At 40.9% G+C, this 12,382-nt stretch overlaps 1 protein-coding gene across 7 annotated transcripts in view; it reads right to left on the bottom strand.

Moving 5' to 3' along the window:
* LOC127574141 (TPR and ankyrin repeat-containing protein 1-like) overlaps positions 1-12,382 on the bottom strand; it is a 221,543-nt gene that overhangs the window by 196,178 nt on the left and 12,983 nt on the right. For 2 of the 7 annotated variants that reach the window (XM_052022874.1, XM_052022876.1), the window contains exons 2-3: positions 11,283-11,427; positions 3,706-3,840 (exon numbers count right to left, since the gene is read on the bottom strand). In XM_052022874.1, coding sequence (XP_051878834.1) covers positions 3,706-3,839 — 134 coding nt within the window. In that variant the 5' untranslated portion in view covers position 3,840; positions 11,283-11,427. Of the gene's footprint in view, positions 1-3,323; positions 3,399-3,705; positions 3,841-11,282; positions 11,428-11,529; positions 11,962-12,008; positions 12,098-12,382 lie in introns of those variants that run through there. The other 5 variants (XM_052022879.1, XM_052022877.1, XM_052022873.1 and 2 more) reach the window with 5 other exon arrangements.

The raw sequence follows: 12,382 nt of genomic DNA, 5'->3' as shown, positions 1-12,382 counted from the left end.
TTCTCCATGACAGTCAGCAGCAACCACCCCATTCCCAACACCCACCGCCCCCCCAACATACCCACCCAATCTTGCTACCGCAATTTGATTTAGCTTTCTTCGCAACAGTTACAATTATGGAGTCTCTAAGGTCTCCTACTATATCCTTTTCTTCCCAGATGAAGATAGTCTGTGAATGAGAGTCAGAAATTCCTCTCTACCAGATTGCTGCATGAATACTATTTGCTCCAAGGTCTTGCCATTTATCAGTTGGTATATGAAATTGATTTCTTACCAAATCAGACTAACAACAGGACTAGACTGGAGAGCATATTGCAGAATAGAGTCAATGTTGCTTTCATCACAAAGTCAGTTGAGAAGTTCTGCAAACTGCGCTTTTCAGCAGGCACTGAAGATCCGTGCCTTGATAAACTCTCCTGTGCTCTTGTCTGAGCCAGAGATGTTCTTCACAGCACTGAAGAATCCACACACATCATGACTGTCAGCTAGTTATTTGATCTTTTTCTCTCCTTTCACCCACCTTCTATTCATTAGGTCTTAAGTTTTTTCTAAATGAAATTTTACCCTCTGTATAGGACTGAATCTGTTTTTTTTCATTCCCAAGGCACAATGGAGTTTTCAATCCAAGAATACCTTGGCATTTATAGTTAATTACTTCCTCAATCTCTTGGCCACTTCCATCGAATTAATCCTGGTGTCATTTGGTAGAGAAGTCGAGTCTCTTCACAGATGCTAGTTATGGTAGACTTCAGTGCAGTCCTGGCACCATGGACACTCAGCAGCTCCTGTCCATGACACTGACTGAGACCTTCAACTACGACCTTTGCCACAACCCAAGACAATATCTGGATCAAAGTGTGCCCTGAAGTCTGGAATTTGTCAAAATAGTGTTCATTATGAGAAGATCACATAACAACCATTTCTTCAGGAGAACAACTCCATTTTCTTATGCCTTCCTTGCCAAACATACTTTTATCTCCTTTCTGATCCCAGCAGCAGAGTAACCTCGGATGTTTGATCCCCTCTCGTAAGCAAAAGAAGACCTTTTCAAAGTAGTAAAAATCCAGTTCGACCTCACGTGGGTGCCTCTGGGCTGTGCTATGTACCCAAATGACCATAAACTTTCCACATTAGAGCAGGTCAAAGGGTCATGGGGTCCTCACATTCCTTCGGGATAGTGGGGATGAATGGGGTGGACTGGAGATTGCCGAGAAGACACAACTTCATTCTTTATTGCAAGAACCCACCCAATGAAGACTGTTCATCTTCCAAGTTGCTCCCAAAGAAGGTATACCCAATCTCTCGTTCTTTGATCTGGCCATTTCACACCCATGTCTCTCACAGCAGTGATGTCAATGCCAGATCTGAATTCCCAGACTACAACAGAAGTGACATTCAGATCCCCTACTGTTGGGCCTAAACTCAAGAGCCCTGATGTTTCAGGTTCTAAACTTCATCCCTGTGCATGATTTCTTTTAAGTGGAGTACCTAGCACACTAACTGCTACATGGACATGATCAATGCAAGAGGTTGCAAGACTGCTGGAGACCATATTCTGTTGAATGAAGATTATCACATGTACAACATCCATTTCCATCTTCCCCCTCCCCAGAAAGCTCTCACTCAATCAACTCCTCCCCTCCCTCTTCCAGGGTCCCATCTCTCCTGCTTACATTCTGACCTTTTGCACTCTGCTACCAAACACTCCCAACTCCAGTTCTTGTCCTCCCATCATTCCCTGCCCTGAGGGAAACTTATCAATCTCCACCCTGGCAGGCAGTAGAAGCTGGATCATTAGAAGCATTTTATTAAATGAAGGTGGATAAATATTTGATTTATTGAGAAATAGAGGGGTATGGAGAAGTGGCACAGAAGATGAGTTTCCAGCAGAGATAAGCCATGATCATATTAAATGGTGGGCAGGTCTGATTGCCTATTCCTGCTCCTATTTTCTCACTTCCAGAAAAGTCTGAAAATTTAACATCTAAAAGAAAAACAGGCAATGCTGGAAAAACTCAGCAAGTCAGGGAACATCTATGGAAAGAGAAACAGTCAGCACTTTGTAAGAACTGGCAAAGGAGTCAGCACCAAAAGGTTGATTATTTTTCCTTCCACAGATGCTGCCTGACTTGCTGAGTACTCCAGCACTTTCTGGTTTACTCCAGAAAAGTCTGTTGTCTCTTCAATGCTGCTTGAAGATGTTTAAACCCTCGGAAGATTTCAGTTGGCTAGCCAATGCTGCCTGAAGTTGGCCAAGCAACTTCTGCCCCAGACATTGACATCTGGTTTTGCTAGAGACAATAGATCTCCCAGAAAGGATCTACAAACTACCAGAAACACATCAGGAGACCACATACTTCCAGCATCGGGCAGGCAGATGCAGCCCTGCCAAAGCTTTCGGAGAAGACAGGGAGGAGTCTGTCAGATTGCACACCTGGAACAAGTATAGTTTTACACAGCTACAGTCAGTATAACACTCAAGAGGGATAGATCAAAAGACAAAGAAGAAGAGCAAATATGTAGGGAGAACAAATGATTACTAACTATTAATCTTAATTAAGCCTGTGTGGAGCACAATCAAGTGGCATGATAAGGATTGTTGTATGATCATCACATTTTAAGAGCTAGAGTACATAATTGGGAGTGCCGCTTTTCAGAAATACAATTTATACCTTTGTTTTGGATATGGGTATCACTGGCCAGAGCAGCATTTTTTGCCCATCTTCATATTTGAGTCTATGATGGATCTCGGAGTATTCACATCAGTCTCATTCCCTCACTGATCCCTAACTGCTTCTTGAATGCTACAATCTTTCTAGTGAAGGTACTCCCACACTGCAGTTAGGCTGGGTGTTCCAGGATTTAGACCCCAGTAATTGTGAAAGAACAATAATATATTTCTAGAATTGGATGGTATTTGATTTGGAGGAGAATCTGTAGATGTGTAGAGGTGCTGTTCAGTGGAGACCATCTCTGCCTTCATGAGATATGGCAATTCATTTTGTAGATGAAACACTACTGTCATAGCGCACTGGGTGGTAGTGGAGGAAGTGAATATTTAGGGTGGTGGATGGGGTTCCAATCAAGTCTTGGGTCTGTCTTTAATGTTGTTGGAGCTGCATTCATGGCGGCAAACAGGGAATATTCCATCACAAGTGACTTATGCTAGGCAGATGGTACAAGAGCTTTGGGATGTCAAGATATGTAGCCAGTGACCTATTTTTATAGCCACAGTGTTCATGTGCGTAATTCAGTTGAAATTCTGGTCAATTTAATGCTGTTCAATAAACAGAAATAATTACACAATGTGCCCAAATGCTCACCATTTAAATAACTGGGCAATGTGAATCACGTATGCCCAACAGCACTTTGAAAGGTGTTGCACTCTTTATCCTTCTGCTCAAAACCATACTTCAGGTGTGCTGCTGTTTGCTCAGCAACATACCACAAATTCAAGTTCTGAGATGGAAATCAGAAGAAAGAAAAAGACAAATACCATGCAGAGTTATGTAGCTAATTCAGTCAATAATGTAGGCTGGTGAAATGTGTGTTCAGGCACACATATAATAATAGGGGGGACAAGCATAAAACAGAAATCATAAGCCAGCAATACTTTCTAAATTGACCATGCACCCGAGTGAAATCTGCATAAAAGGCTCATGAGGAAATAGTTTAATATTTGCAAAAGTTAAAAATAACTTTTACCTTCCATCTGGTTGCCAAAGCTGAAGGATTTGCAAAGCCTCATCATATCTTTGGATTGCAACATGATAATTCTGCTGTTTAAATGCTTCATTTCCAAGTCTTTTTAGTTGCATTGCATATGTAATCTGATCCATTCTGTAACAAAAAACAAATACACTTACACAGTGTAACTGTGAGATACCACACTAGTGAGTGGAAGACAATACAAGTCTTTGATATTACTTGAGGTGCCTGTTGGTATGGCTGGGTTCCCAAATGTACCAGCTGCCAGGAAGACTGCTTAATTGATGGATATGTGGAATGCAGATACTGATCAAACATAAGCTGTCATGGTATCATCTTTATGAAGACCCCAACACCTCATGTAAAATCCTTTCCTCCTCCTATAGAGAAAGTGTCAACAGAGCCTCCCCACAGTGCTTTGAAGTGCCTACTGCAGGTAGTCTTCATTTCTTAAGCACATAGAAGGATGCGGATTATTGTGGGCCAGTAGACCATAAATTTTGTGCTGGGTCAGAGACCTTGATCTTCAACAGGCAGCCAAAGGCGCACTGTGGAGATGGTGGTGGTGAATTTCAAGAGCAATCTCTGACTTCATGGAGGGGTGGATCAAGAAAGAATAGTTCACCTTTTCTAGGGTGTCACCATGGACCTTTATTGCCAGGTTGGTTGGTTGTCAACCTTTGCTTTTATTCATGAGAAGCAGCTACTTTCCAAGATACCCCAAACAAACTACAGCAAAAGACAGGCAATGAAAGAAAGAGAAAATTATAAACAGATATTTATCTGAAACCTTTTGCCTTCAAGAAATTTCAAAGCACTTAGAGTCAGAGTTGCACAGCACAGAAAAAGGCCCCTCAGCCCATACTGACTAAGATGTATATTCAAGCTAATCCGATTTCCCAGTACTTGGCCCATATCCCTCAATAGTCTTGTCATCCATATACCTGATCACATTTCTTAGATGTATCTAATGTACCTGTCTCAACCACTTCCACTGGCAGCTAGTTCCATATATCTACCATCCGCTGTGTAAAAAAAAAAAGTTGCCCCTCAGGCAACTTTCACCTCTAACCTTAAAACCATGTCCTCTAGTTTTCAATTCCCCAGCCCTGGGGGAAAAAAGACCACTCACCCTATCTACGCCCCTCATGATTTTATATACCTCCATGGGATCACCCCTCAGTCTCCTACAAACCAAGGAGTAAAGACCTAATCTCTCCCTATAACTCAGTCCCTTGAGTCATGGCAACATGCTTGTAACTCTTTTTTTGGACTCTTTCCATTTAATCACATCCTTCCTATAACAGGGAGACCAAGATGTGGCCTTACCAAGATCTTGTACAATTGCAACATAACATCCCAACTTTTATATTCAATGCCCTGACTGAAGGCCAGCATGCCAAATGCCGCCTTCACTGACCTATCTACCGGTGGCTCCACTAAGGGAACTATGCACCTGTACTCAGAGGTACCCAATAGTATGCAACTGTACCCAGGGTGCTTCTGTTCAACAAAGTCCTACTGTGATTTGTCCTTCCAAAATGCAGCACTTCGCACTTAACTGAATTAAATTCCATTTGCTTAAATTCCAATTAAATTCCTCAGCTCACCTACCCAGCCAATCAAGATCCTGCTGCAATGCTTGATACTCCTCTTCATTGTCTATTTTAGTGTCATCTACAAATTTATTTGTATGTTCCTCATACATTCTCATTCAAATCATTAATATAGATGACAAATAACAATGGGCCCAACATCGACCCTTGGGGCACACCACTAGTCAGAGACCTCCAATCTGAGAAACATCCTTCTACCATCACACACTGTTTCCTACCATCCAGCCAACTGTATATCCAGATGACTAGCTCTCCTTGGATACCATGCAATCTAACCTTTCAGAGCAGCCTACCATGCCTTACTGAAATCCATATATATGTTTACTGCCCTCCTTTTGTAAACCTTCCTCGTCACTTCATCAAAAAACTTAATCAAATTTGTAAGACAAGATCTACCACATACAAAGCCATGCTGGCTACCCCTAATCAACAACCCCTGCCTTTCCAAGTGTAAAAATATCTCCCTCAGAGTGTGTTCCAGCAGCTTACCTACCACAGATGTTAGGTTAACAGGTCTATAATTACCAGGGCTGTCCTTGCAGCCCTTCTCAAATAAAGGTACAACATTTTCTATCCTCTAGTCTTCCGACGCCTTGCCAGAGGATAGCAAAGTTGCAAATATCTTGGCAAGGGCTCCCACAATTTCTTCTCTAGCTTCCCATAGCGTTCTTGGATGTACCTCATCTGTCCCTGGAGATTTGTCAACCTTCGTACATCTTAACACATGAAGCACATTGTAATATGGATGTTCTCAAAACATCTCCATTAACTTTGCCTGGTTCCAAAGTCTTCACATCTTTTTCCATGGTAAAAACAGAGGGAAAAAAATCATCATTGCCCATCTCCAACTGCTCCATACATAGATTTCCATCTTGGACTTTGTGCGGTCCCATTTTTTCCCTAGTCACTTTTTACCTTAATATACTTAAAAATCTTAGGATTCTCCTTAATTTTCTCTGCCAAAGCCATTGCATGCCCCCTCTTGGCCCTCAATTTCTTTCTTGACTATACTCTGGAATCATCGATACATTTCCAGTGAATCACTTGCTCCACCCACCTGTATCCTGTTTTGGCCTTTTTGGAAGTATAAATACTATTGGCACAGAGGCAAATTGACCACCACTCTTCCAAAAAGAACAATGAGATAGATGTCCAAAATTGTATTTCAGGGGTGAAATGTTTTTAAGTAGAGAAACATTAATCATGACCCCTAATCTTGCTGAAATGCTGCATTCTCCCAAAGACATTGAAAATTAAATGTAATTCTGTTGCATTGATACAGCATCAGAGTTGTGTGTACAAGGTTCATAAATGAAGCTCGCCTTACAACATTCCCACTCAATTGGCAATGTCACAAGCACTGAGCAAAGTCTGACAAAAAGTTTCAGAGGAGCAAGCAATCAGTCCTAATAATCAATACACAGGCTATTTTATTGATTTATCAGAATTTTTTTTAATCTGTACCATTACGGTGCAGCAGTACTACTGCTGCCTCACAGCACCAGAAACCAAGGTTTGATCCCAGCCTTGGATTCTGTCTCTGCGGAGTTTGCACACTCTCTCTGAGACCTAATGGACTTCCTCTGGTGCTGTCGTTTTCTCCACATCCCAAAGGTATACTGGTAAATTAACCGGCTACTGTGATTTATTCCTTAGTGTAGGTTAATGGCAAAAGAATCCAGAGTTGATGGGCATGTGTGAGAGACAATAAATTGCAGGGGTACAAGGAAATAAGAAGATGGAATGGGATTAAGGGATTGCTCCCCTAGTAACAGCATGGAATCAGTAAGCCAAGTGGGCTCCAAGTCATTATAAATATAAGACAAAGTAATCTTTAATCATACAATATCCTCATATTACTACACTTCAGTATTAGAGAGGAAGAACTAGTTGGTGAAAGAGAGATTTAATGGATATGTCCAAACTAGCAGTGAGAAAGGATTAAGGTGTGAGAGTTTCAAAGAAACAGCACAGAGGGGAACAGGAGAGGCTCAGTCCTTCTCTTTGGCACACAGATTTAGAACCAGAGAACACTACAGATATGATACAAATTATTTAGATGAAAATGTAGGTGGGCTGATTAGTAAGTTTGCAAATGATAAGAAAATTGGCAGAGTTGTGGATAGTGAGGAAGTTTGTAACAAAGTCAACAGGATATAGACAAATTGGAAATGTGGGCAGAAAAATTGCAAATAGGTTCACCAGAGAGGGTAGATAGTCAGAGTCTTTTTCCCAGGGTATATGTGTCAAATACCATAAAGGCACAGCATTAAGGCGAGGGGGAAAAGTTTCAAGATTTACAAACCAAGTCTTTTTTGCCTGAAATGCACTGCTGGGAAGTTGGTGCAAGCAGATACAATGGCAACATTTATGAGGACAGGCACATGAATGGGAATGCAATAGAGAGATATAGACCTTGTGTAGGCAGCTGGGATTAATTTGATTACCACAGTCAGCACAGACAGTGTAGGCCAAAGGGCCTGTTCATGTTTTATGTAATAGATATGTGACAGTAACATGACAGTAGTTCAGTGGCTCTAAAATGGTATGATGATACCATGATGTAAAATGGTATTTTCTTACTCCACAAAGTCTTTCACGTACAAAGCTCATGTCAAGGACACAATGAAATACCATGCATCTGCTTTAAGAATGCAGTTCTGACTACATTAAGTTAAATCCCAAGCAAGATAAACCAACCAGCTTAACTGGCATCCCTTCCATCACCCTAAGCATACATTCCCTCCACCACCAGCACAACCTAGTTGCGATGTACATCATTTACAAAATACACTGCAGAAAACAATCTTCAACTCCTTCCACCTAGAACTATATAGCCTGCAAAGGTTCCTCCAAAACACATACCATGCTCTCTTAGAAATATACTGAAATTCTTTCATTGTTTCTGGTTCCAAAGCCTGAAACACCATATCAAAGTGCCAACATAAACTTCAAAATGAGAGAATTTCTTATGAAACTCAGATACTCGAAGGTTGAAAACTATGCCAGAACAGAATTATGTTTTCAGCATGAACAAACAATTGGAGGTTGCCATATACAAGCATGGTTAATGATCCGCAAAGTCTTTTGAGAATGCTAACAAGGAGATTGATAACAATTTAATTGAAAGAGTAAATCTCTGGGTATTGATAGACTGATCACAGAATTATGAATCAAGAACTGTGAAGTGAGAAGCCATTGGTGGCAATTCAACTGGGAAGCAGACTTAACTACAGACTAAAACTAGGCCTCCGTGAGATTGCAGAAATGTACATTCTCTCATTCTCATTGGGGAGTTGCCAAGCTTTTCTGGGACCTCAGTTTTCAGAGGCCTAATAGTTTGAAAACAACAAGCAGAACTGCTGCCTCACAGTGCAGGAGACCCAGGTTCAATACTGACACTTGGTGCTGTCATCCCAAAGACATGCAGGTTGATTGATCAACTGGCCACTGTAAATTGCTTCTAGTGTGTAGGTAAATTGCAAATGTTTTCCTTGCCGGTCTCTCCAGCTGGATGAGGAATGGAGGATTATCTATTCATTTCAACCTTCACCTCAGATAAAAGGCAGGGAAAGGTGGGAGAAGGAGAACAAAAAGTTTGGAGGGCAGGAGAGATTCTAAGACAAAAAGATGAAGGAATCAAGTGAAAGAGGGTTATAAAGTCATTAGTGAATAACAGAAAGGTAGGTCTGGAGGAGATGTAAATGTGAAAAGCAGAATAATGTTCTAAGGTTACAAGAAGAAAAATGACACTGAGTGCTCATCACATTAAATGAAAATACTAGAAATGCTGATTATCTGAAATTGTTGAACTCAGCATTGAGTCTGGAAAGCAATAATGTGTCCAGTTCTTGCTTAAGATTACATTGATCTTTGTTTAAAGAATGTGAAAAGCCAAAGTGGAAGTGAGATACAGAAATAAATAACAGGCAACGAAATGGCAATATTCCATTGAGTGATTACCCAATCTGCATTTGGTTTCCACTGTGCGAGAGGAGCAAACATGAGCAGTAAATATTGTACTTCCAACCGAGTACACTGCAAGTAAATAATTGCTTCACCTGGTTAAATGTGTTTAGGATCCTGAAAGGCAAGGAAGGAGCAAAGTAAAATAAACAGATGTGCCAGTTGCAATGGATGATGCCAGAAAAAGTGGGTGTTGATAATAATGTAAACAGGAGTGTAAATTTGTCACACTTGCCCTGCCATTGGGAAGAAATTATAATTACTGTGGCAAATTTCCACAAGCAGTTATTATTATAAAGATAGACCTAGAAATGTTTATTGGAATTATAAAGATCAGGAATCCAGGATTTTAAAATTGTGATCGACTTACTGATTCTTATTCAATTGAAAAAGTTCCCTGCTGTGACACCCAAGACAACACTTGGTCTTGACTGCCTCCATAACTGCAGGGGAAGTTAACCAATCAATTATTAAAAATCTTGTGTATCTAGTCTGTCATTAACTTAAAAATATCCTTTATTTCCTGTTCAACTTAGTGGATCTTCTGGCACACTAAGAAATGCCTTGAAAAATCTGCTGGTACTGTACAAATGTCATGTATTTACATATTTATAATTTTTATAGAAATTTCAATATTTCACTGATCCCTTACAGTGTCACACACACATGACATTTGCTGAAACTGCAGTGGCAAGAGTGTGCAAGTTACCAAGAAACCTACATTTATGGTCAAGACCCAAGAAAAATGACAGAAACCTGACATGGTTACAGGGAGCATATTTAAATACAGAAAATGCTGGAAATACTTAGCGGAACCGGCAGCATCTACAGAAAGAGAAACAGGGTTAATTGTCTGGGTCGGAGCCCCTTTGTCAGAACTGGAAATTTTTTTTAATAAAATGGAATTTTTAGAAAAGAGAATTCTTTTCACAGAATGTCATTTCAGTATTTTGAATATTCATTCAACACATCAATGCTCATTTTGTTGAAGCAATAGACCACGAGTAATAAAAACAGTCACTGACAACTCTTGTTACTTGATAAAATATTTAAATTTCTCACTATTCCAATAATATTCTCTATTGGCTAGTTGAAATCTCAAAAATTATACCCATTTTCTATTAACCTATAATTTTCAGGGTTTGGGTTATTTTAAAAACAAAAATGTGCAAGGAATCCAAGAGAAGTTTTCAGAACCACGACAAGGGTTTAAGGATACTTCAGCATGACAAAAAATGCAGAATCTGTTACTTGAATTTTTAAAACTTACCAACAAAGCATATTAAAGAAAATAGCACTTACAGAGCACACTGAAGCTTCAGAATCAAATTATTTAAAATATATTATTCTAATTTGAATCTGAAGCTTCAATGTGCTCTTTAAAGACCAATACAACACATGAATAACCCTTATTCAAGAAATAACCCTTCAGCATCCAAGGCCTCCCTGTTCCAACCTTCTTCCTTGCCATGGACAATGCACCCACAAAAAACATACTAGAAACTTCAAATGCATCATTCTACTTGTTTTCTCCTCCTTACTACTGAAATCAAAACACACATTTTCTCTACTTTCTCTCTCAGAACTTTAAACTGTGGAACTACAAAGACAAAAGAAACTACAGATGCTGTAACACAAAAAAAAACAGGAAGTTGGAAGAATTCAGTGGGTCCACCAGCATCTGTGGAGGCAAAAGATGTAAACACAAGTCCTGAAGCCAGGTCTCAGTCTGAAACATCGACCCACACATTTTGCCTCCACATATTCTGACTGATCCAGAGTTCTTCCACCTTCCTGTTTTTGTTGTGGAACTACTAACTTCTTTGCATTCCCCTCATTTTAGAACCAATCATACTACAGTTCTCCAAATCCCCTCATCTCTGCAACATTGCCATGGGACAATGAGCAGCTTCCAATCATTAAGAGACAGCATCAACTGAAACACGAGAGCCATCAATTTTTTTTAATATTTGCATACGAAATAATAATTACCTTCACAACTGGTCTTAAGACCAGACTCTGGAAGCCCTCAAAGCTCAGTACTTGAGACTTTTTCCACATCTGTTGTATCTACGTGTTGTTTTGTCTGTTTGAATTTCCTGGGCTTCTTCTTAGCTGGTTCTTTAGCAAATAATTCCTAAATCAGTAAAACAAGACCAATTAGGTTCACCAACTGGAAAAATGAAAACATTTGAAAGAACATTTTAAACAGACACACTAAACCACAGAACATACGTACAAATTCCAGGATATTCACTGGGAGAGAAGGACACCAACACCCTAGACAACATAGATTTGTCTGTGTGGCTCAAGAAACAAAGCAAACAAAAATGCTGGAGCTCGTTATATCTTCCACACCTCAGAACAGAACCAACAACTCAAAGAAAATGAGTATGGAGGCGACTACGGCACAGAGGATGCGGGGTGGGATTTGTAGGGAGTTCCGGGCGTTGGGGGCAATACGAGTGAGAGAGCAGGAGAGCCGGATGCGAGAACCGGGGGAAGGGGGTGACTACCTCCGCAGCCCACCTAGCTCAATCCCCAAGTCCTCCTTCACCACGCTCCGCCCCAGCATCTGTGCTGCCGCGAACGGCTCTCCGCAACACGTCACCGCCGGGAAAACAAAACTTAAAAACTCTTCCGAAGGAAACAAATTACACGTGTAACTTTCGATTCGTGCAGAGGAAAACAACTAATCCCGCCCTCCGGCGCCCTGACCTCCAACAAGGTTTCACGTTACCACCGGGGAAGCGGCTCTTGATCTCCGCTTCTATTGAAACCCTGCGCGGATCTTCTCACCCAGATACACGCCTCCGGTAACACGCGCGGCGACTGGGAAATCAACGAACACACTCACCAACAGCCTCAATTATGTGGCAGCTTTCAGGAACCTCTAGACGGGCTTCAAGGGGGGCGGCGTTACCAAAATATTTGGTACCGCGCCGTAGTAAAGCCACGGCCTCACTATGCCAGAGACTGCAGTTCAAGCCTGACCTCGGGTGCTCTGTGTAGAGTTTGCATGCTCTCCTTATGACCGCGTGAGTTTCCTTGGGTGCTCCAGTTTACTGCCACATCCCAAAAACGTGCAGGTT

The sequence above is a fragment of the Pristis pectinata genome, chromosome 9 (genome assembly GCF_009764475.1).
Source record: "Pristis pectinata isolate sPriPec2 chromosome 9, sPriPec2.1.pri, whole genome shotgun sequence".
NCBI lineage: Eukaryota > Metazoa > Chordata > Chondrichthyes > Rhinopristiformes > Pristidae > Pristis > Pristis pectinata.
Note: the sequence above shows the minus strand (reverse complement) of the source record. Positions and strands in the feature narration are given on the sequence as shown.